Here is a 26,278-nt window from a genome sequence, read left to right as displayed (position 1 = left end):
AGAATCCAAAGCAGGCTCCAGGCTTTGAGCTGTCAGAGCCCGACGTAGGGCTCGAACTCACAAACCACAAGATCATGACCTGAGAGGAGCCACCCAGGTGCCCCCAGCATATTTCTTAGTCATCCATCCATTCATTCAAAAAATATTTATTGAGCATCTATTCTGTCAGATACTGTGCTAGTTGTTAGAGATATAAAAGAAACACACAGATATCCCTACATTTATGGAGGTTATGTTTTAGTGCAAAATTCTTGATTTTTAAAATCTGAAATAACAGAAGAAAGGAATGCTAATTTCAGTGGCTTTTGTTATTTGCCATGGAGGTAAGTTCTTATATAAAATCCAATTTAAAAATTCATGTACAATTTTCATGAAAAATGGAAAAATATGTAGTTTTATCACATGGGATTTATTTCAGGAACCCAAAGTAGATTTAAACACCCAAACATCAACCAATATAATTACTATTTCAACGAAATAAAGGAGATGCTTGAAGTTTTTGCTAAATCAAACATCTGGGTATACTGAATCCCTTTGTATTGATTGCATTTTCTTCAAACTTTTCTTCCTGTTTCTTTGCATGCCTGATAGTCTTTAGTTGAAAACTGGACTAGTTAATATACTGTAGTGACTATGGTTTCTATTATTTTCCATGAGGATTATTGATTTGGCCTGGGGCCAGGTGGGGGCTGGGGGTGCAGGTGATGTGGTCATCCACCAGGTAGTTAACTTGCCTGAATTCAGACTGCCAACATTTCCTTTTGTGGTATACAGCTGCTTTTCTATCTCTGCTCTGTTGTCATGATTTCTCATGGCTGCTCTGTGGATTGATCTACCCTATACTGCATAATTTGTTGGTCAGTGATGGGGACCACCATGTCTGTGGTTTTCTTCTGCGGATTCTCCTCTAATTTCCAGCTGCTCTGCCAGCTTTGGGTTGTGCCCTACATTTCAAGCTTGTCAAATTTCAACTATTTGCCACCTAAGGTGCTCAGGGTGGAGAATAAACTCGTTTAAGGAAAGCATCAAAGTCATGGACATAGGTCTTGAGTAGTTTTATCTTCTAAGACTAGGTTCCACTCTGGTCTCTGCTTGCTTTTTCACCAGGCTTCAGGGGGATTCTCTTTCACGCACGGTTTAGCTGTCAAACATATATTTGGGCAGAAATTCTATCTCATTCTTTTTAAGGTTCTTATCACCTGGATTTCCTATTTAAATTTGCAGTGGTCTTTTCAGCCTTGAACTCCAATCTCTGGCACTTTTTGCCAGAGACTGATTTTTCCCATCGCTGATTTCCCACAGATATAGTCATGAGGGTTGGGCATCTCTCTCAGTCCAAAAGGCCAGTAACCCTTAATTCTTACCCCTTTTAGTTGTAGTTTTGAGATTAAACTCTTCGCCAATTTCTGTATGCTTTTGAATGCTTTCCAGTGAGTTTTAGTTGTTTTTTTTTAAATTTTTAACCAGATTTTCATTGTTATCTGTAGGGCAGTGTGATAATAGCATAAAGACAGACACATCTGTTCAATGGAACAGAATACTATATCTACTTATATCTAAATAGGTAGATATTTATGGCTATACACACACACACAGCGGGGGGGGGGGGGGAGGGTTACAGATATACAGATAAAAGATAGGTATACACACACATCCGTCCATACATGTTCAATTAATTTTCAGCAAATGTTAAGATAATAAAGTCTTTTCAACAAAGGCACTGAAAAAAATGGATACCTGTATGAAAATAAAAATGGACATAAACCTTCTCATACCACACAAAATGGACTGTAGATTACATGTAATTATGCTTAATCTTCTAGATTAAAATGGGAGAAAAATTAATGATTTCTTTAGTCTCCCATCATTACTGGAAGTACTCTCCAACTTGTCTTTTAACATTTAACATGATTCTCTGTCAGTATGCATATAAATTCTTCATTCTTCTTAAATACCATGAATAATCCAAATTCTTTCTCTTTGGACTATTTGTAATTTTTGCTGTCAGAAGCAATGGTGCAACAAATATTCTTGTGTATATTGGTGTGCATACTTGTAGGACTTATTTTACATGACAGATCCTCAGAAGTGAACTGCTGTACACTGATGACCCCCAAATTTACATCTGCAGTCTACGTCTTTTTTGAACTCCAGTTTCATATATCCAATTGACTGTCATGCCATTTAGATAGAACTTCATCCCATTTAAATGGAACTTCAAATTTTCTTCCCCACTTCTTGTTCTACTCGTCTTCCCCATCTCAATACAATATACCATCCACTTACTGAAGCCAGAATTCCAATAACCATCCTTGAGTCTTCCCTCTCTACCATGTTTTCCAGCGTATCATCCAGTAACATTCTAATTCAAAATACATTTCATCTACATTCACTTGTCTCCATCTCCACATCTACCACCTGGTTCAGATCACTACCACCTTTTACTCAATCTACCACAATAGTTTTTAAATTGCCTGGATTTTGTAATTAAAAATTTTATTATAACAAATTGAGCTAAAACGACAAGTTTAAAGCCTTTAATTATATTTTAAGATGCTAATAGTATCTTCACTTCTTTCACTCCCAAAACCAGTATTAACAGATTGAGGTATATTTTTTCCAATTTTTTTCTATGCTTACACAAAGATATTTCCACTCAAAGTCCATGAATTTCTGCTTCTGCATTTGCCAGCCCTGAACTAGTATTGCTGTTTAGAATATTTACAATCTGATGGGTAAAATATATTTTAAATTGGATTTCCATAAATACTAGTGAACTTAAATCCAACTTCATTAAGGAAGTTAAATCTATTTCCATGTGTATTAACTTCAATTGCTTTTACATTTTTTATTAGATTAACTTCCTCTTTGTACTTTTATTGGATTGTCATATGCTATTAATTTGTAGGAGCCCTTTGTACTGTTAGAGATACCACCGATTTCTCATTTTCCTACCTTGTCATTTGCCTTTTTTACTTTTTGTGTCTGGATTATCTTACGTAAACCATTTATTCAGAAAAAAATAATAAACTTTTCCTTTTTGGTTTTGGGAATTCTTAAGAAAGTTAAGGTCTCCCCTTGATTCATACACCCAAGTTACATTCTGAAATATTTTCCCTCCAGTATTATCTTTAAAATAGATTACTTTTTAGCAGATGGTAACAAGGTTGAAGTTTAACTTACTTTTTGATGGGCTATCATATGGGGTAGATTTGCTGTAATTTTGTTTCTATGCTTGGGGTTCTTAAGAGCTTCTTGGACTCATCGCAGTCTCCTTTCAAACATATGCTGACCATGACTCACCTGAAGACTTGGAGGACCAAGGATCTCCGCATGCATGCACCTCTCCTGTTACTTGCCATATCTTAGTGGCCTTGTCCTTCCTACTCCATCTCAACTCAGGGAAAATTGCAAATCTCCATCTAGGGAACTCCTGTGATGTATCTCAGAAATCTTCTCAAGGGAGTAAGGTGGCATTCAATAGGGTTAGCCTTGTTTCCCTTTATCAGATTATCACCGTCTTCCTAGTTCAGTGTACTGAAAAACCCTGTTTTAATATATTGTGTGGTTTTGGGTGGAAGGATAAATCTTGTCATGAAGCAAAAGTTCTCTGCTTAGTTTTGTTTTCTCACTTTCTACTTTATGTTTGATCTGTTTTTTATGTTCTTGACATGGAAACGTAGATATTGGTGTAGCTTCTTTCCTAATACATGGTTTCAAAATTACACATTTCCCTCTAAGTAGTGCTTTAGCTGAATCTCGAGGATATTTTCATTACCATTCAGAATATCTTAAATTTCCATCACTTGTTCCTTGCTATATGGGGATGTTAAATCCTAATTATTTTCTGGTTTTGCTATTGAGTCCGTTTAATTCCACTGGTCAATGAATGTATTTTGTACTATAAATCCTTTGAGAACTGTTGTATGGCTCAATAGCCTACGTGTAAATATTCTATGTGCAGTTGTTAGATGTAAGGTTTTACAATTACCAAGTAGGTCTACTTGATCATGTTTATTCATAATACCTTTTTCTTCACAGAAAGGTATTATGATTTTCAAATACACAGATCTACTCACCCTGTCAGTCCTAACATTTTGAAGTTATTAGACGTTGATATGGAAGGCTTTTAGAGAAGCCAGGGCTGAAGTGCACTTCCAAGTTTATGACATTTGTGTTAAATGGACTCTTACCACTATCCAGTTCCTGTTCTAATACTCACTAGCTTAGTCTGTTGTGTTTGTATTAATATTGCCACATACTGGTATTTGCTTGGTAACTTTTTTCCACCTTATTTTCAACCTGTGTTCTTACTCTGAATGCATAACTTATAGCTATAATGGGGTTTTTGTGGATTTTAATCCAGTGTGACAACATATAATTGGGGTGTATAATCCATTTTCAATTAACTACAGGTAGTTTAGCTAGCCTATTGTTGTATTTCATGTTTTTCTCTTTAAGAAAACCTCTTTTAGAATTATTAGTTTTATTATCCTGTTATTAACTTCTTGTACCTTTTGGGGTTATTGTGGAAATTGAAATGCTTTCTTGACTGTGAAAGTTTACCTTAAATTAGTACTTTTACTATTTCTTGAGGAATGAATCTTTTAATGGTTTAAATCACTTACCTTCTTGGGGGCACCTGGATGGTTCAGTTAAGCATCCCGCTTTTGATTTTAGCTCAAGAGATCAAAATGCAGATTAAGCTCCCCACTGATAGCACAGGGCCTGCTTAGGATTCCCTCCCTTTCTTTCTGCCCCTCCCCTACTCATGTGCATGCACAGTCTAATATAAAAAAATAAATAAATCACTTACCGTCTTCCTTTTGTGTTAATGTTGTAATCTTACTTCCATGTTCTAAGCCCAATACATTACTCACATAACTCCAAATTTAGGACTACACTGATTACACAAATGCTGTAATCTGCTTAAGCAAGTCTTCTATTCTTTTCCCATAAAGTAGGTCTTTCTAATCCGTTCTCCAAGAAGTAGCCAAATTTGCTTAAAGCTAACTAGGACTATTTCAAACCTTTCAGTATTTCCCAACCGTTTGTAGAATCTATTTAAATTATTTTCTATGGCCTAGCGGCTTTGCATGATAAGAGTGTCTACCTCTACCACTTCATTTTTTTACTCATTATGCCTTACACCAGCCTTAAGGTTATCATCTTAGCACAGACTTAGCAACTCTGGTATAGATCTTTCAGGAATGATTCTCCCAATTCTCTCTGACCTTTAGGTCTTCTACCCACCACTCATTTACTTTATGGTACTCATCAAAATTTGTAATTATTCTGTTTTCTTAGTTTTGATAGATTCACTAGAATACCTTGCTGTTTTACCAGCTAGTCATTAACTAGTTAGTTCACTGTCAGGCATGCAGCAGACTCAATCAACATATGTAAATAACTGAATAACACAATTCTTTGGCTATATTCTAAATATTGATACTGACAAATTACCCTCTAAAAGGTCTGTGCTAACTCATCCAATGATGAAAAAAAATTAGGGATCTTAAAATGAAGAGATCATATTGATTCAAAAAGTCCCAGCAGATGCAATCAAAATGGCACTAATGACAAAAGTCCAATGGTGTGCCTAAAATTTTCAATGTGTTAAATATCAGTCTTTGTAATCCTTGAACAAGATTTTTTACATGTAAATTCCTTATAAATCCTGACATTTCCTTTTCTTTCCACTTTTGCTCATATAAGACATCAAATCTTTCAAATGCAGAGGAAACAGTTTGCTACTTATTTGCTACCTAATTGGCTTACCAGACTCACAAATGCCAGTATTCGCTGTGTACTCATGTACCAGGCACAATGAACATTCCCAGGGTGATACAGCTACCATAAAGTAAAAATTCAAATCAGGAAGTTTCACTCCAGAAGATAAACATCAAATCTCATTGTCAATTCTACCCCTGGATCACACCCATTCAACTTTACTTCCTATTACATCCAGGTGGGAGATACCCAGCCTTTGTGATGAGATTGATAATAGGCTATGACTGTTTCATCTTTGGGGGTAAATACAAAATCCTTGCTCTCAGTATATCACTGTAACTCACTGTTTTCAGTCAATGTTCAATGTGGTCCAGTTTAATCCTGACAGATCAAGAGGTTCCTTCTCTCCAAGGTTTCTCACAGCCATGGTTACTTTTGGTCCTCTAAAAACATGATCAAAACTTGAGCCTTCACCATTTAGCTCACATTCATCTACAAACCATCTCCTTCCTTCAGGACTACTGAAGTCAATTCCTGTAAAGCATTTTGCTTTCATCCAGGCAAGACTGAGTCTTCCCATTTTTATCACTTTATTTCTACCATAAAATATTTTATAAGTACTCCCCCACTAAATTAAGGTAATGGGAAAACGGCTGTCCTATATCCTTTTAGCTTCAAACCCAGGTATTTTTACATCCTTGAATACTATGTAACTTTCCTCATAAGCTTCCTAGATATATTTTAATCATTCAATTACTTAGGAATTTACCTAGTTATTGTAAATATTTTTCTTACACTAGTACCTTTTATTTTGCTAAATACATACATTTAAGAACTATTACTTATTATAAATGTTTTTTACAAATGTGTGCAAATGTTATGAAAAGAAACCATACTGTTTACTAGTCACTCTCAATGACTACAAATTTGCCTTAATGCTACCTGGATCCATCCCTCCTGATACTATAATTGTCAAAACTCTTTTTTAAGGTCAAGTCCTCCCACCCTCACCCCACCATGATGGATCTAGATCCCATCCCCTCACCTATTTGATGATACCTTTCCAACACTTCTTCCCTCCCTCCTCCATCATTTACTTTCTGTTCTATTGGAGAATGGAAGCATACCAACAAAAACCCAGTCTCAAAGAACTTCCCAAGGCCAAAGCTTGGAACGATTTGAGCAATAAAATAACATAGCATTAGCCTATGACCTAAAGTATAAAAGAAATATGCATGAATCCATACAAATATAAATGAGGTGTTTTTTTTTTTTTACAAACAAATTCCAAGTGAGAGGACAGCCCTCCCCAACAGGATGTGGAGTTCAGTTCCCTGATCCCTACTCTGAAGGTGGGCTGTACCTGGTAACTTGCTTCCAAAGGATGGAGTAGGTAAGGGAAAAATACTAACTACAATGATGAATTTGGGCAAATCTGGATATTATGTACCAGATATTTGATGAGAAAGTAACTTTCCCTGATATTCTTTCCAACTCCCCCATTCTAATCACAAGAAAAAAACCAGACTAATTTAGAATAGGGGAATATTCACCAGGACATCCAGCCAATACTCCTCAAGACTGTCAAGTTAGAATGAAAAGCTGTCAAACCACAGGTGACTGCAGAGATAGGACAACTAAGTGCATTGTGGTACCCTGGACTGAATCCTAAACAGAGTAATGGGAAATGGTGAAATTCACATGAAATCTGGATTGTAATTAATAGTAATAATTCAATATTGGTTTCTTAGTTTTGTCAAAAGTGTGTGGTAATGTGTTAATGATGGTGAAAACTGGGTGGGGGTATATTGGAACTGTACAATTTCTGCAGCTTTTCTGTAAATCTAGTTATAAAATTGGTGTCTATCTGATCTGCCTACCTACAAATAATGACTGAAATTAATACCATCTTACCACATCACTAGATTAAAAAACATCTAACCATTTTGGCTTTGGTTATGAGAGAGAATACTGAAATTTGCCATCAGACTTGAAAGTAAATTCCTATTTAGCAACTTCTGCGGTTCCCATGGGCAAGTTTTAAATGTCCTTAAGTTGTAACCTTCCTTTTTGTAAAATACAAGATACACAACCATGTCTAAAAGTGGCAGGAAGAATCATATAATGCCTGTACATTTATTACATACCCTAAACTGTCTTAACTGAAACCATCCACTCTATTTTCCAGAAATAATAAAATTTCGAGTTCAGGAATGCTAAAAGGTAATGTGAAAACATCTCAGGACTGTATCAAAAAACAGGGCTGAGTGGAGAAATTCCCTGCCTTCTTATCAATATCTATCTACAACAATGGCTGTGGATGCCAGAATACAAAAGATGAGATGTGAAACAAAGACTTTTTTACCTTTATAATTGCACCGAGATGGTTTTTCTTACATTTTAGAGCTTGCCCTGAAGGTAAACATTACCAGATACCATGCACATATTATTTAAATGAAAGGATTCTAAATGAGAACTTAAGAAAACTTACTAATTAAAAGTTACTGAGTGTTATAAAGTCACAGTTTTACAAAGAATTCAAGAAGCACACTATGGAGTGTTATTTTACCACATGAAATGAAGTGTGGGATGTTGTTGATAGGAAACATTCAATTTGGGTATTCTCAATTAAAAAAAGTCACAAGAATTTCGAGTATCCATGGCTATAACTGATCATAGCTTTGGAATGTTTTAAACCAAGAACTCCTAAATATAACGTGATGTTACAGAAAGATAAGTGAATATAAAGAATTTACAATGCATAATCAAATGTAACAAGACTGATCTGCTTAAAAATAAAGATTAACTCAGAGCTTAAAAATTCTAATTTATTTCTCACAAATGCCACTTGATGCTTGATTCACAGCTTTATTTACATTTGTCTACAGCATCATTTCTTCATGAAATGAACTAGTACAGCTTAGTTTAACCAAATGAAATCATAATCATCTGAATTGTCTGTAAACTATCAGCTAAATTTATAACCTTGCATTTGCTTAGTACAGCCAAAGTTTCAAATACAGAAAGCACAAGAATAAACCAATGGTAACATGTAGACTCTAGAAGATCATCTGGGCAAATTTAGAAGGTGGACTTTCAAGAAGTCTGAGGCACAATACAAGAGAGTAAAAGTTCTTGTGCAACCTACAGTAAACGCAGCAAAGAAAATTAAGACATAAAAAAACAAGGGGAAGTTCATTGTAAAAATATTATCAAAATACTTCTACATAAGATATTTTGCTTTCATCTTTAGATCAGCTGAAGAGAAAAATCACTCATTTTAAAGTAAAAAACAAATAATTTTGTTTGGTCTGTCTACTAGATAACCTTAAAACTTTAAAATTTTTAATTGCAGTAGACAATAATTTAAAATTAAGGAAAACAAAAACAAAATGTGGGTACTGATCCCCATGACAAAAAGTCCCCAAGCACAATTTGTCGATTTCCCTTAACATACTTACCTTGCATTGTCACTGAAGATACTGTTAAGAGAAGAAACCTTTTTGTTTTTAAACCAGAGGACAAAATGTAGCTCAAGTGACCAGATTTTGAGAAATAAAACGAACTCTGTATTTTAAGCCATAAGTAATTTCAAGTGAATAGGAACAATAAGTATTTCTGCATGTCATGCAGAAATAAGCATTCATTTGTTACTAAGAAAATTTTATGCAGTGTTTGAACATCTCAAGGCAAATAAATGTTCATTTAAATTCACAATCTCTCTGCTGATCTTTCACCCAAAGAAATATACTTCAATTTGTTCCTCATTAACTACGACTTAACTTTATCGATACTACCATATGTGATAACCGGGTTTTTAAAAGATATCACATGAAGCTTCTTAAAATATTAAGATAAAAACATTTTGAAACGGATGTTTTTCTCATCAATATCAGTAAAGAGAGGAACCTGTTTGACACTTTTGCTCAAAATTATTGTCAGGAAAGGGAAAATGAATAACACCCCTTTCCTTCTGCAATTCACAAGATTTTTTTTCTTCATTAAATGTGGTGGTACAAAAAAGTAAAACTGGATAAAAGAGAGACAAAGATTCTAAGGCACCCTCAGCATAGGGAATTTCAAAATGAGAAAGTTTCCGGTTGGCTGTTTTCAACTAGTTTTACTTTTTGTGATAGGAATCCCTTTGACATAGATTCATAGGAACAGGTTGACTCCTTTTCCCAATTAACATAAACAGATTGTTTCCAACTACTTTACCACAGTCTTGCCTCCATGCCCAAAGTTCAGGCAAGCCTAGGTTATCCTGTCTTCAGTCAATAGACAGTTCATATTCCGAAATGAAAAAATTAGAGTTCAAATTAGGAAACAAAGTACTCTGTCACAGCTGAAATGGTTTTAAATGAAATAGTTGTAAATAATGAATGATAAATAGAGTATCTATTTTAGGACATTATGGCTTAAAATACTATTTACTTTTAATTTCACAAATAAACACAGCTGTATTGTTGTGAAAAGCAATGAAAGGCATGCACCTCTACTAGCAGTTTTAGCACTTCTGACCAAGTAAGACACCAACTCCTTAAAAAATATGCTTCATGCACTGTACTGTTTTTTTTTTTTTAGATGTAAATTTTAATACATTATTTCTTTTTTGAACTTGAACGGGAACCAGAATGGGATGATCCAGAAGATGACCTGTGGTGCCTGTAAGACATAATGGAGAAAGCAGATAATCTAGTAAGCTAGAGCTGTTCAGCATTCATTCATAAGACTGTGAGAATATAAAAAATAAAACCTCATTATGCTGACAGAAAGAATAATTAAAATATAAGATACAAACTTATACACATAAAATTAACTAGTGTTCAGACGTTGGATGTGAGCCCAGTAATAGCATAACTGTAATTTAAAATTCTCTATATTTTACAAGTATCTTCTCCTTTCAAGATATAGCCACCTCTCAATTATTTAAGATAATGAAGGAAAGCCTTGCAAAAATGTGTAAAATTACAGATAATATATAACAAAGGCATATAAACTTGGTAATGGAAGTGTGACTAAAATCAATCCTTGTGATACACTATATAGTGTGGTAAGTCTATATGTAAAACAAATACAGCAAGGCTTCTGTGTATGAGACTATATATTCATAAATAATTACGTTTTGGAAATCTAGGTCACACAAGATGATTGTACAATTAGTTATAGGGTTATATTCATGCAGCTAATATGAATAAGTCAATATATCAACCTGGGTAAAGTAGTGGTGTTCCGAGGGGTTGGCCCTGGGCTCAGGGTTGTTTAGTGTTTTCACCAATCACCTGGCTTATGGAATAGAGAACATGTTCATTAAGTTTAGATGACAACAAACTAGGGGGATTATATGTGGCTAAGATAAAAATTTGCAGAGTGGTAAGAAAGCAACAGAATGAGTTTCACTCAAGTACAGAATAATTGTCTTACAAAAGAACAAACGCACATAAACAACACTAGTTGTGTGTAACCTTAATATCTAAACTTCAAAATGTGGAGAATTAATAATTCTGTACAAGAAGGAATCATGAGGTAATCCTACCACTGAACCCAGCAATAATGAGACTACTTAATCCTTATTTTCACAAGTTGAAAGGATATGGAAAATTGGCAAAGATTACAAAAATAAATCGTTAAAAGTGCCTACATAATTAGATACTGAGAATGTAGAGAAAGTTAAAAACTGAGTAATTAGCCTGTTGCAAAAAAGGCGGACAGGTGACATCTGCACTCTACAAATTTTAAAGATGTCAATACCGATAAAGTGATCTAGTAAAGGTCTTTCTCTTAAAAAAAGGTAGAAAAGATTTGGACTGCCAAGATGAAAAATGTATTAGCTACAAGAACAACTTCCTTATTATCTTTATAAAGGGCATAAAACAATAATTTGCCGTGGAAACGCATTTATACATATTTGAGAATAGATTTCCAATGATCTGAAAAGGTTAATTTTTTTTACTAGAGGCCCCAGATTTCTATTTATATTTAATGGAAAATCAAAATCATAAATACGTTTAAAAGTTAACTTCTAAATTACTTCAACATACAGCCTCTGAATTATAATCTTAAAAGACAGAAATAACCGAGAGTTGGCTATAATAATCATATGCAAAAATAAAAATTTAAACAATAAAATGATCAGATAATGGAAGAGTGGTTTGATCTACAACTTTTCTAAGCAACCTGATCAAAGCACACACGATAAACAAAGTAATCAATGTTTTGAAGTTCAAAGTTGAAAAGTGTAATTTAATATTGGAACAAAGGAGTTAATGAAAATCTAATCCTTGACTAGAAAGTTTAATCTATTAAACACACTTAAGAACACCCATTCTTATTTCTACAGAAACCCAAACCTTTCGGGTGACCGTGATCTTGTTCGTCTTTTTTTGCGATCACCAGGTGAAGAAGATCTAGAACGACTTCTCTTTCTGTTCCTCTCAGGAGAAGATGATGAACTTGAATAAGATCTTTTTCGTGGGGAAGAAGAGCCCCTGTGGGACCTGGAGCTGGATCTTCATTGATTGAGAAACAAATCAAACATTTCATTAAAAGAAGAAATGAGGCAGATCGTTCAGCTAACAGCTCCAAAAATAAACAAATAGGATTTATAACTGAAAATTTTGTAAGAAGGAATACTTACTGCATACTCAACAGAAGACTTCTGGTTCAATCACGAAAACAATTCTACTTAAGTACAATTACTTTAACATCATTTTTTTAACATTCTAAGTGTTTATCACTTACAACTAAAGCAGAATTTTTTTAACTTGAGGCTATCATTTTAAAGTATACATAAATAGCAAAACCAAAAGGTAATTGCATTTGCATGACTTTATGACTAGAAAACACATTCTCCCATTTGGGAAAAAAATATGTAGGTTATATACAAATTCCTGAGGAAAATAAACATTACAATTCCTTGTGGAATTAAGCAACTTATTAAGTTGCTCTAGAAAAGGCAAGGATAGGGGACAGAAATGAGAAAACAGTATTCAATTGCCAAATAATCAAAAAAATAAAATAAAATGAGTAACTTTAAAACTTTGATTTATATTAACAATATTTTTATGAAGAAATACTATTCATGAAGTATGAAGTGTTGACATTCACATGTTTCAGGTAGAAGTAAATGTGCAAATGTTTAAATGCAAATTTTTTTCTTCATTTACATATTTTGGTTGAAGGAATTTAGCTCAAACTTCCCAAAAAATTCACCTTTGGGCTTAAAATAAAATCAGAAAGCCCAAAAGGAGAATTCTTTGGAAAGTTATAAGCAATGAAAAAAATGTTTGGGAAGAATATGAAGGCTGTTCTGTAAATCTTAATTCTAGTACTTCCCAAATGGAACTAGGACTTAAAGATCTTCACCTAAGAAGCACTCAAATAAACGTACTAACACAATGATAATACACAATAACAATAAACTCATTTGCTCTCCATTTTGTACTGGCTTAATACAAGTTTGCATATCATTCTTCCTTTAATGTTAAACTGCAGTTGTGCTCTAATGCTACAGATTTGGCTCTATTAAACAGCATTTTTACCAAAAGAACTACCATTATGATTCAGGGTAAATTTCCACAGAAGTGGAATTTTAGTCATTTTCTTATTCTTGTTAGATGCTTTAAATAATAAATCAAAACTTAAAAAAAAGGCAGCATATTTTTACTAAGTTTAAAAAAAACACTTTTAAGGAAGTAGACTAGTGTCTCATTTGCTTCTTCACAAACTGCTTCCCTCTACCGGTCAAACTAAATGCAACCTGAAGTTAACAGTAACGATTACCTAAGACCACATCCTACCTAACCAACCATACTTCCTTATTTAGTCTGTAGAATTCAAGAGGAGTGCTTGTTCTAGACATAGTGTTTGTGTAAAATTTTATATTTATAATTTTTATAATAGTGTTAGTATTACAAAAAAATAGAAATGGGTACAAGACATTCCAGAAACTTTATCTGATATAAATGACAAAATAGTTTCTGCAAATATTGAAACAACTGCCCTACAAAACAATCTGTTTTGAGGCAAGGTTAATTTTCTTCCTTTCAAAAACACAGTGAACTTTTTCTCTGCATATCTGTAATTTTATTTGAATTACTGCAAACATAACTTTATTAGAGATCTGGTGATAAGACTCTGCTCCATCTTCCTATTTCATCACATTTTAGCTAGTACAAAAATAACAAACCTTGCATAATGCAAAATAGCAGCCTTAATTCAATCATGGGAATGTCTTGGCACACTGCTGGCAATGGAAACATCTCATGGTGAGAAAATTAAGCCGAGGCAAGTGCATTAGTTTCTAATGCTAAAATAAAATTGACAAGTAGAAGCAAAATAAGAGGAAAAAAAGCAGCAACGCCTTCTGCAGCCTTAAATATTTTTTCTCTCTGCTTTACAGAGAGATGCTACCTCATTCACCTTGATTTCGACCCACGAGATCTCGAACGTTCTCTGGAACTGGAACGAGATCTTGACTGCGAACTGGAAGAGCTTCTTGAACGGGACCTGGAACAACATGGAAGGATTTTTTTTTCCAGGACCACTTAAATGAACTTTGTGATATGAACACTGAAAGAAAAATGTATATTAGAGTTCATTTTCATATAAAAAGACAACTATTTGAGATACACATTTTCAGAACAAAATATTTTAAGGTAATATTACTTAAATACTTATGCCAAAACTTAAGCTAACATTTAAAAAGAAAACCATCATTTCCCAAGTTTGACTAAATTGCTCTAAAAATCACTCAAAATTGTACAAATAAAAACACTAAGCATTATCTCACTTCATTAACATTGAATACTTTCTGTTCACAATTTTTAAAGCAACCTAGGACTTACACATCCAGGAATTTTGAATGCTGCTGTTTATAATTTAACTTCTCTGATACATCTCTATCAATTTCCCTTAGAAAATTCCTTGTTTCCTCAGTCTCTAGCTAGTATGATACTGTAAGTATGATGACATGTATATGTTTAACTGTTTTTCTATCTACTCAAAGGTTAAAGAATTAAAGAGAAAATACATTAACAATCCTGTCTTAGGTAATTATATTACCTTTAATTTACCCCTTAAAATAATACTTTGTAGAAAAAGATTACTATTGACATCTTAAAATTACTATCTTTATAATTACTTTTGTAAGCTTTCAGGCTTTATAGTGCTCAAATAAAAAATTATCTAATTTTTCTTTTCTAGAGAATGGGTATGCATGTGCACTCAAGCGGGGGATGGTGCAGGATAGGGGCGGGGGGCAGGGAGATGGGGGGAGGGGGAGATAAGGGAGGAGGGAGGGAGGAGGAGGGAGGGAGGAGGAGGGAGGAGGAGGGAGGAGGAGGGAGGGAGGAGGAGGGAGGGAGGGAGGGAGGGAGGGAGGGAGGAGGAGGGAGGGAGGGAGGGAGGAGGAGGGAGGGAGGGAGGGAGGGAGGAGGAGGGAGGGAGGGAGGGAGGGAGGAGGAGGGAGTGGGGGGGGGGGAGAGAGAGAGAATGAATGAATGAATGAGAATGAGAATATCTTAAGCAGGCTCTAAGTGTAGAGCCCAACGCAGGGCTCGATCCCACAACCCTGGGATTATGACCTGAGCCAAAATCAAGAGTCAGACATTCAGTGGACTAAGACACCCAGGTGTCCCCCAAATTATCCAACTGTTAAGAGCTTAATTAGCTAATATTTTGACCCTTAAAAACCATTAAAATCCACTGCCCATGATTTCACTGGATCATGAACAGGAATTGTTCATGGGAACATTGTTTACACAAGGATACTGCTTTTGCTCACTTGAATTTTCATTGTTGACTACACAACCAGGTAATATGAAAATTTTACATTACTAACAAAATAATATTCAAGTACAACACCAACTAAATCTTCTTTTTCCTGCTGGATATCTCAAGATAATGAGCATTAAGCCAATATAACTAATATGGCTGAATCGGCTCCTTTATTCGGAATACCTCTATTAAATCATTAAAATATTGTATAGCAAGCAATGATTTAATTAGGGTCTAGAAAATTCCTACACTAGCCTTTAACATCATTAGTAAAAATATAAATCTTAAATTTACTTACAAATTTCTAAATGTAAACTACCTATTTAATCAAGTAGCACTATATATAATTTAAATGAATTTTTTAAAATCTATTTTAATAAAAAGCATGGTGATAAAAATGGACCAAGGGAAGGTTCATATTAAAACTCTGCATTTCTGAAAATATTGGACAATAACTTCATGGCACTAAGAAAAAATTATTTTATAAAAGTTGACTTGAATGAAATCTCAAATAAAAAGGAAAGCTTATTCAGTCAAGAAAAACAAAATTTATAAATAAAGAAGTTAGATACTGACATTTTGACTGGTGTTACCCTTGACCTGTACCCGTTTACCTGGACCTAGACCTTGAACTTGAGGGGGAGGATGAGCGTGATGAAGATCGTGAATGTGAAGATCGAGACTTTGAGCGACTTCGTCTGTTAGATTTCTTTTTATTACTATCTTCTTCTTCACTGGCATCAAGATTATACTTTGAGAGATCAGCATCATCTTCATCCTCATCCTAACAAAAATTCAGTCAATTATTTAGACATTTGGATATTAATGCTATCTACGAGGAAGGATAAACAGTCCTGTGTATTGGACACCTCCATATGGATATGTGATGTCATCAACATCTCAGCAAATCCTCAATCCTAAAAATCTGCCTACTATATTCCTCATCTCAACTAAACAGACTGGTTATTTCAGACATTCCAAAGAAGTAATCCTAGAAATCACACTTATTTCCTCTTTTTCTGTCACAATGTATTACCAGGTAAGCAGTCAAGAATTTTCCATTTTAACCCCTTTACCATGTATTACAGTATAACCTTTAGGTGGTCTTCCTAACTCTAGAAATCCATTCTGCCTCCCCTACATCTCAACATATTGACAGTCACCCCCCTGAACCAGGTCAGATAAACATACCTCATTTGTTTCTTACAAGCTTTAAAAATTGTTCCACACTGATTTGTTTAGTTGCATTTGAGGGCCTCTTATGATCAGACCTCAAAGTGTGTACCCTCAATCTGGATCTATACATAAGGCCATAAAACTTTACACTTTGGACTCAGAGAATAAATACCACCTGATGGTGGTGCCCCTTACCATTCTCCCCTCTGCTCTAATCACAATGGCTTATGATTTTTTTTAACATTGTTGGTTTGTTTCCTATTAAGTGACCTGTATTTACGTTCTCTGCCTGAAAGTGTTCTGACCACAGCTCTTGTAGCCAGCAACTAAGATCATTCTATCATTCAAATCTCAGCTCAAATTTCACCTCCTCAAAAATCCCCCATCCACTGAAACCAAAGGAGCTCTTCTCATGATCCGTTACCACGTCTTTATAACATAACTGCTTTCTAAATTATCTTGTTCATTTATGTCTTTCCCCTCTAGAATTTAAGTTCCATTAAAAGAAGGGTGGCTCTTAATTATTACTCTATCTCCAGAGCTAGAATAGTGCTTGGCAGAGTGGATGCTCAAAACCCTTGTGAGAACTAATGAATACACAGAACATAATCTTCACTATGGGACAAAGATCGTCAAAAGGATTCATGTTATAACATAGCTCCAATAAGACTAAGAACAAATAAGACAAGGAAATCATTTACCTCATCTAATTTATATTTAGAAAGATCTTCATCCTCATCCTCTTCTTCTCCCTCAGATTCTTTATCTTCAACTTCCTTTAAAATAGATGCAGGACCAACTGCCTTCCCCCTGTATTTTTTCTTTTTACGTCCAAACTAGAGAAAAAAATTTCATGATATTGCTGTCAGCTGAAAATGTTTAAAATCACTATTTTTTCCTAAGAAATTACTTTTATATGTTTAGGTCAACATGTATTTTTTTAAGTTAATTTTAACAACAATTATATATTTAAGTCAATTATGACTTAAAAAATGGTAAGCTGCTTTAGAAGATTCAAAGTACACTTATAAAAAATAAGACACATTTAGTATTATTCCTTCTCAGTTAAAATATTTTTGAACAGGTTTTCTAATTTGTGTTCAACCTGCACACTAATGTATAGCTTACCTCATCATATTCACCATCAGATTCTTCTCTTTCTATATATTCAACATTTTCTCTTTCATTAAAACCACCACCATAACCTAAAAGGGGAGGGGCATAAACTATTATCCTAGGACAATTCATTAAAATAACGAAAATATATATATCCAACAACATCACCTCCAAGCAACAGAGAAAAAGAAAAATCTCATCAATGACATTTGCCTATCTAATAAATTACTAGTTTAAAAAAAAGCGTATTAAAAAACCTCACTACAAAAAACAGTGTCAAAGTTAGATACCTTAGCTGAAAAAGCCCTATTGCTACACTTCTAGTTCTTCTCATTCTCAATTTCAAAATGTCCTGTATTACTTAGCTTATGCATGGAATACATGGGTGGAAAACATCTATTCGTATCTCTGCCATAACCAAGTTTCACAATGACTTTCTTCTGTAGTTCATCATAATTCTTCCGGGAAGAGTGTGCTAAGAACACAGACTCAAAATTTCACAGATTACCAGTTGCAGATAGTCTGAAATCTTTTGATGTATTGAAATTTTGCTGGGCTAAAATGTAGCTAGGGCTTGGAATATTCCTAATTATACAAATACAATGACATAATAAAGGGCATCCAAATTGGTTTTAATACAATTGTTTTTAATCTATTGTTAAAAGTCACTCAGGTTCTCTGAATTAACCAGTAAACTTTTATTTTTTTATTTTTAAAATTTTTTTTAATGTTTATTTATTTTTGAGACAGAGAGAGACAGAACATGAACGGGGGAGGGTCAGAGAGAGAGGGAGACACAGAATCTGAAACAGGCTCCAGGATCCGAGCAGTCAGCACAGAGCCCGACGCAGGGCTTGAACTCACAGACTGCGAGATCATGACCTGAGCCAAAGTCGGACGCTTAACCGACTGGCCACCCAGGCGCCCCAACCAGTAAACTTTTAAAGTGAAAATATTCTATTAAAAAATAATCAAGTTCAGCAAACCACTATTCTTTCATGTCACAACCAACATCTACAATTAGGATTGCGATTTTTCACATAAGCTTAAGAGAAGGTGAAGTTAATTTTAGAGAAAGTGAGGGAATTTTGAACTAAATCTCCCACTGAAAAAATAGAGAGGTATGTGGGCAAAAGCAACATAATCTAACTATTGCACATACTGCAGAGCAGTACCAGCACATAAAGTCAGTGTTTCTGGGATTTAAGGATTTCATGAACCAGCAAAATGCTAAATACATTTATAAACAAAAAAGTATTCTTAAAGAATTTAGGATGTATGACTTTAAATTTACTGATCACAGGCATTTAAAAAATGATCACTTACCCTATCATCTTTTTCTGACAGTCACAAATAGAAAGTACATTAACTGTCTGGACAAAATAATGTAATAAATTTAACTTAAAAAAAAAATCACATTAATCTTGTTTTCACTATACTTTGTACCAGCGAAAACTGCAATGTGTCGGTATTTATCTCTCAAATAATTGCAATATGACTCCTTGCCTCCTCCTCCTACCTTATTTCAGAGACCATATGGATTTTAATTGTAATATACAAGAATTTTCTTTTGTTTCTGTAAGGATGACATACGAATGAGAAATGTATTAAATACAGTTACAACTTTCTTTAGCAAAATCTTGGCTCCAGTTTTTCAGAAATCAAATATAAAAAACCAAAAACAAGTACAAATGGGTATACGCTGAACCTCAAGAAAACAGCTCACACATTTAACGCTAATTATAGATTACAAACTCTGTGAAAAGTTATTACATCAACATGTCCTGAGATTAAGATATGAATACTCTGATAAACAACAAATTTTAAGAGATAACTAAAGATCTAATAAGCATCAAAATACTTAAAAGTAGGAGAAAAACTTAAAAAAAAATCCACAGGATCTAGATGGAAAATAATTCACATAGCGAAAAAAAAAAAAGCAAAGTGAACAAATACAATGCAACAGCATGATTGTCCTTAGGCCAGTAGTACAGAAAAATGCCTGAATAAACTAGACTGTTAATATGCGGAACATGTGAAAATATTAAAACAACCCTACTTAACACCAACAGACTTTTAAGAGTTCTCTGTTCACATTTAGTAATCTATACTTGAAAAATGATACAGCAAATAAATTATGGCAAGATTTTGACATTAACTGTTACACATAATTTTGCATAGGTACGTAAGGACAATTATTTTAAAATAAATATCATAGCAAATATAAAGCTATTCTCATCTCATACGGGCTACAGAAAAAAAAAAAACCTAGTAATTTAACAAGGACGTTGCTAATGTATAACTATTCAAAAAATAGGAGAAGAGGTGCACTTGGGTGGCTCAGTTGGTTAAGTGTCCAATTCCTGATTTCGGCTCACGTCAGGATCTCACGGTTCAGTTCACGGGTTTGAGCCCTGCCTGGAGCTCCACGCTCACAGCATGGAGCCTGCTTAGGATTCTCTTTCCCTCTCTCTCTGCCCCTCCCCCATTTGTGCACATGATCTCTCTCAAAATAAACATTAAAAAAAAAAGAATTGTACAAAATTATTTGTACAATATTTAATGTGATAATGCAAAGTCAGCAATCTTTCAGTAGTGCATCAAGTTTTCTTTTATTCACAAACTATCCCACGCCTAGGAAATGTTCTCCAGAACCCTGGACTTCCTTACTAAAAATAGTAGAGACACTAGAGAGCAATGCTATAGGTTATTTCACAACTTCAACTGCGACCAGCAAAGACAACTGGTTATAGCCAGGGAAGTGGGAATGGCTCAAGACAACAGAATCACAGAAGAAAAAAAAAAAAAAAAAAAAAAAAGAATGAGTAAAGAAAAAGTGAGAAGGCATCAAACTTCGAGGACTTTAGTTATTACACTACTGCTCTTACAATAGTGCAACTTTAAAGGAGAAATCACAAAATAGGTCAGAGAATATGAGTAGATAAAAGGCTTTTTGGAAATACAATTTAAAAAACTTAAAGATTCTGGACTTTATCCTAAAAACAAAAGTTTTATTTATTTTTATTTTAGAGAGTGAGCAAGCAAGCAGGGGAGAAGGGCAGAGGGAGAGACAGACAATCTTAAGCAGGGCCCACGCTCAGCATAGAGCGTGATGTGGGGCCAGATGCCAGGACCCTGGGATCATTACCTAAAACGAAATTAAGAGCTGAACACTCAACCGACTAAGCCTCCCAGGCACCCGAAAACTGTTTTAAACATATGGAGCTTTTAGTTTGGAAAACAAAATAAAATACCTCTGGCTGCAACTGGGCAGGAGGGGAATATGTACAGACAGAAACTAAGACAAGATATAGTGGTATCCTTATCTAGGGTAGTCATGGAAAAGAATTTTGAGGGGAGTAGAGGAGAGATAAGGAGTTACTAAGAAGGACATTTACGTTTCTGTCTTATGCAACAAGCATATGGTGCGTGGTACTAATCATGAGAAAGAGATCACTAGAAGAGGGCCAGGTCCTGGGGGAAACTCATGAGTTCGGTTTGGATATAATAAGTTTGACATTTACTTGGTGATGTTGAATAGACAGCTGGATATATGGGTCAAAGAAGTCTCAGCTGAAGACACACATTTGGGTATCATGGTGTGCTGAAGTTACTTAAAGTTAGGACTTAGAAAGAAAACTGAGGGACTGGGTCTTGAAGAACCCCAACATTCTGTGGTCAGGTAGAAGGGGATGGCTCTAAAAAGGACACAAAATAAACTATCAGAAAAAAGATGAAAAAAACATAAGATATATACCTTAAGAGGTGAATGAAAGAAAGGAGACTCTTATCAGAAGGCCTCAACCTGTCCAATAAGTACAAAGGCTCAGAATGAGAAGAGTAGGGTGGGATTTGAGGATTACAAAAGGAAAAATATCTAGGACATTAGGTTATAATGTTCTCACATGTGACAGTATCAAAAAAATTAAAATTAAAAAAAGAACGAGGGGAAGAAAACAAGAATTTGCTAAAGTCTAGAAGGGCCAAGTCCAGATGATTCTTAAAGGGCTAGTGAGTCTTCCCTCTGCCCTTATTAATGTTCACTATTTGTTAGCACAGAGCTCTCTAATGCTATACTCTGTAAACTGTGATACTGTTAAACAGAAAATGACTTTGTGTATGGCAGAAAAACATTAAGGTAAAAAAACCTAAGGGCAGAACAGACAGAATCCTCAATTACTGTACTCTTATAAGAAGGTGACAGAACTGCTAATTCAAATTTTATTTCTTTTAAGATCACTTAGGGGCACCTGAGTAGCTCAGTGTTAAGCATCTGACTCTTGATTTGGCACAGGTTATGATCTCCTGGTTCATGAGATGGAGTACCAGATTGGGCTCTGTGCTGGCAGCACGGAGACTGCTTGGGATTCTTTCTCTTTCTCAAAATAAATAAACATTAAAAATATTAAAGTCACTTCGTTAGAATGTGATTGAATTTTACCTGTTCTTTCTTCTAACTTAGCATACTTTGGAGTATTACACATGTTACACTCTGATCTTCTGGCCCAATTCACGTTACTGCACCTTTGGAAGGGAAAAATACCAAATTAGTAGACTATAACACAAGAAAGAGAGTTAATTTCTAGATAGTTTAGAATTTTAAAATAAAAACTAGGATAAAACCACTACTATAAAGAAATATTTATTAAGGATAATGTAAACAAAGAAAATGTACTAGTGCACATTTTCTAAGAGAAAATATGGATTCCAACAAAAGACAACTATTTAAGCAGAAGCAAAAGCTAAACAGTATGAAGAGTGCCTTTGTCATTTTTTCAATAGGAGACAAATTATATATACACAGATTTTGATGTCTTAGAGGGAAAAATCACCTTTTAAATTAAAGGTTTTACTAATTTCTCAGTCTCCAAATTTACCTCAAAAGACAGCAAAGTTATACCTTCCAAATAACATCAAAAAAAAATATTTTTTTTGAGGAATCAGTTCAAGCACTAAATTTCACAGCATACCAAATCCAGTGACCTAATCTGTTGACAAAAAATTTTCCAGTACAATTTTAATCCATATAGGATCAGAAATTTATTTTATGACCCTCTTCTGATTCAGTCCTTTTTTATATATTTGATTCATCTGCACAACAGAAAAGATGGAAGTTGGAAAAAAATATCTATACAGAACTTGAAAATCAAACATATTAAGAATGCCTGATTACAGATATTTATGACACACAACTTATGATTCTAAAATTACTCTGTAAACAGGTCAAATGAATTTTAAGTGTATTTCACATTAATGATAGAAGCTAAAAGTTTTCATATTTTTTAATAGAAAGAAGTAGGCTTTGGTGATTTTAAATAGCCCTTCATCCTTTTTTTGAAATGCAAGCTCACCTTAAGCATTCATTTACTGGTATACATAATCCATCATAGTATAAACTAATACTACCATTAAAAAAATAGAATTTTTAAAAGTTCTTTATACTTCTATACAGACTAAACTTCTATACTTCAGATACAGACTAAACAGTACACAGATCTTTGACTTAGAAGGTTTCCTCAAGTTTGTCAATGTGACAAAGAATCGGAAATATTAATAAGTAGTGGCTAGATATGTTATTATGGAAGAAAAAGTGGATAATTTAAAACACATACGTTTTGCACTGCCAGTCATTAGCACTAAAAAGGCCCCGGCTCTTTTCTGCAAGTGTCTTTCCTATTTCAGTACCCCCAGCTTTCATCATCTTAGCCTCAGTTGTTTTCTCTGAAAATAGGAAAATGATACATGATTAATCTGGGGAAATTTTAAAAATGATCTGTATACAGTCTTAAAAGAAGCTTCCTTAAATGCTTACCCCGACCACATCTATTACAGCTGGTTCTTCTAGCAAAGTTTACATTTCCACATCTGAAAATAAAGTAAAAAATATTTAGAAAGAGATTTAAAACTGAAGAATTTTTAAAATTCTCTATACACAACTTTTTAATGATTCCTTACTATACACCTACATCCAGAACTTCTCTAACACCATCTCAGTCATGTTATGTCAATGTTAACTACGAAAAAAACAATCATCACAATTTAGGTGGAAAAAATGAAAGATAAATATAAAATTTAAGTCAAAAGTCCAGGATAAGAAACTCCAATCTCTCACTATCTAGTTACGTGATCCTAGTAACGTGATCCTAGTAAGTCGCTTAAGATTTCTGTGTTTCAGTGTTCTATTAGCACATGTGATCGATTACAACAAAATCCCCTTGGCAAAGCTGAAGTGAGATATCCACTTTAGCAATTACTGAGGAGGCACCAGAGAGTTAGAAACAAAACCAAAACAACTTCAAAGTAATTCCTAGTATAGAAAATAAGGAAATACATACAAAAATGTGTTAAGTATGATAAGAAATACATAATCCTAAGGATGGACCAGTGGGGAGAATATAGCTTCATGGGTCTTGATAAAATGCTCTTTTTACAAGCAGAAGATAGAATGGTAAGGAAAGATGATAGGTTATATGGACTAAAAACATACGCAGGTTCAATAACTATAAGGAAATGGGAGTTGTGTAGGGGCATTTACCAAACCTCTGAAACCTAGTTGAAAAAAGTAACAACCACAACCAATAAACCCAACATATGGAGTAACACAGTGTCACTTTATGTTTATATTCAGCAAACTTAAGTAAACAAAAAACTTATCAAGTTCATTTACATGGTCTTGATAGTGTATCTGCATATTGGTAAAACCATGTTAAATGCTGAGTGATATACAAAGCTTAAATTTTAAAAAATTGATTACTTTTCTTTGAAAATACATATCTGAATATACACATTGTAGAAATATTGTATCCATATCTTTGTAATTGAGTTGAATGCACTTAGACACCTACTTCAAATATTTGTGTATGCTGTCATTAATGACACTGTCAAAGGTAAATCATTGTACAAGTAATCAATCAGTAACATTAAAATCAGAAGTTGTGCTATACCTTTTGAATGGTTTCAATAGTATTTACCACTGAGCAATGGTATTCATAGCATATGAATTGGTCTCATTCAATACTGTCAGATACACCTGATCCTTCAGATCATCCTAATCTTTATGCAAACAGGCGATCAATTTGTTATGAAATAAACACAGTATTTCATTTAAACTACTTACAAGGTGGTCAGAAGTCAAATACCCAGGAAATGTGGACTTAATCTCCGTTACAGACATTAGATGATTTAATTCTCTTAAACTAAAACCAATAGCTACCAATTAAGAGTATCTGCTGTATTTCATTGCTCTACACACTATGCTATCCTATATTCATTGAAAGGGAGCTATTCTATACCATTTTTTTTTTTTAACAGTTAAATAACCTACTTAAAGTTACATATCTGTAAGCAAGGGAACTGGAATTAAACCCACATTTGTTTGCTTAAAAGTTTCTCTGTGAATTTTTATCTTTGGCTAGCCTAAGGACAAGAAATCTGAGACTTTTATTTGAACGTGAGTTGTGCATTCAATTTTTGGACAACTACCTTCCATGCATTTCCAAACAGGTACATGTATCTGAGCACCCTCCAAAATAATCTAGCAATTTAATAGAGCACACAGACTTCAGCAGCAATGTCAAAAGGCTGAGCCACTAAACACGTGCTTCTCTGCTGCAGGCATCTCCAGGCAAGCAGAAACACAGGCCTCCTGCCTTTCGGCTCTAAGCAGGCGAAACGTTCGATTCTCGTGGGGAAATTAAAGATTACTAGAGAAAAAAGTCAGAATCTCCTAAATCCAAGAAGGGTAGCGTTTAGGGTCAAGTATAAACAGTACGGGAGAAAGCGGAAATTAAAAAGGAAGCAAACAAACAAACAAAAAAACACAACAAGGCGAATTATGAAAAAACAAAAAACGAGTTCGAGAAAGCAGCTTCCCGCGAACAAAAGTAAAGTTCTGCAGGAAAAAGTCACGTGGGGCAGATCCAATAGCAAGCTGGGCACGACTCTGTAGATTTCCTTATCGCTGAAACCTGGCCGAGGCGGGGGTGGGGTGTGGGGGCAAAAGGTAGGCCATCTCGCTCTCGAAAAAGAGGGGCTGTCTTGGAGAGTTAATGTCGAGGAAACTTGGGAGACATTCTCAAAACAAAGGCTCCCGAAATACCTCATCGAGAAGAGGCTGGAGCCTCCTTCCCGCCTGGGAGCCGGCGGTTCGCCTTCTCAACCCGGCCTGAGGTACTGGAGACCATAAAAACGGAAAACGCCGAAACAACCCGAGAAAGCCTCCACCGTTAAACCCTGCCCCAATTCGGGACCCTTCATGAACTCACTTTTTGTCAGGGCAAATCCAGTCACCGTCACTGACTCGGAAATTCTTAGTCGACATCTTGGACGCCGCCACCACAGCCACCCGCAGCTACGTCTTCGCAGGAGGAAGCGGGCAGGGGACTTTCGGCACTCCGGGGCTGTCTCCAAGACGCCTGATTCTGACGCACCACTGCACCAGGCTTGATAATGAGGACACTCGGCCGGGATTGAGTTTCAA

The 26,278-nt window shown here is 34.8% G+C and overlaps 1 protein-coding gene across 3 annotated transcripts; it reads right to left on the bottom strand.

Moving 5' to 3' along the window:
- Positions 1-8,537: 8,537 nt before the first annotated feature.
- Positions 8,538-26,196, bottom strand: ZRANB2 (zinc finger RANBP2-type containing 2). 3 transcript variants are annotated; one of them, XM_019448889.2, is made up of 11 exons: positions 26,064-26,196; positions 23,612-23,664; positions 23,412-23,520; positions 22,241-22,323; positions 17,812-17,888; positions 17,385-17,519; positions 16,122-16,291; positions 14,152-14,238; positions 12,081-12,239; positions 10,943-11,016; positions 8,538-10,395 (listed from the first exon to the last, which is right to left on the bottom strand). In XM_019448889.2, exons 1-10 carry the CDS (start codon positions 26,117-26,119, stop codon positions 10,983-10,985), a joined length of 963 nt encoding a protein of 320 aa, XP_019304434.1. In that variant the 5' UTR covers positions 26,120-26,196; the 3' UTR covers positions 8,538-10,395; positions 10,943-10,982. The 3 variants fall into 3 exon arrangements, 2 of the variants coding, with proteins under 2 accessions (XP_019304434.1, XP_019304432.1); XR_002079818.2 differs by having other exon boundaries at positions 10,300-10,395; positions 10,943-11,012; XM_019448887.2 differs by lacking the exon at positions 10,943-11,016.
- Positions 26,197-26,278: the final 82 nt, after the last annotated feature.

The sequence above is a fragment of the Panthera pardus genome, unplaced genomic scaffold, assembly GCF_024362965.1.
Source record: "Panthera pardus isolate Hobbes unplaced genomic scaffold, ASM2436296v1 HiC_scaffold_11, whole genome shotgun sequence".
In the NCBI taxonomy this organism is placed as follows: Eukaryota; Metazoa; Chordata; class Mammalia; order Carnivora; family Felidae; genus Panthera; species Panthera pardus.
Note: the sequence above shows the minus strand (reverse complement) of the source record. Positions and strands in the feature narration are given on the sequence as shown.

Coding starts and splice junctions, on each gene's coding strand:
- ZRANB2 (XM_019448887.2), bottom strand. CDS start 26,119: ATGTCGACTAAGAATTTCCGAGTCAGTGACGGTGACTGGATTTGCCCT. Junction 23,665..26,063: donor TGGATTTGCCCTGACAAAAA/GTGAGTTCATGA, acceptor CTTTATTTTCAG/ATGTGGAAATGTAAACTTTG. Junction 17,520..17,811: donor CTGATGGTGAATATGATGAG/GTAAGCTATACA, acceptor TTTTTTCTCTAG/TTTGGACGTAAAAAGAAAAA.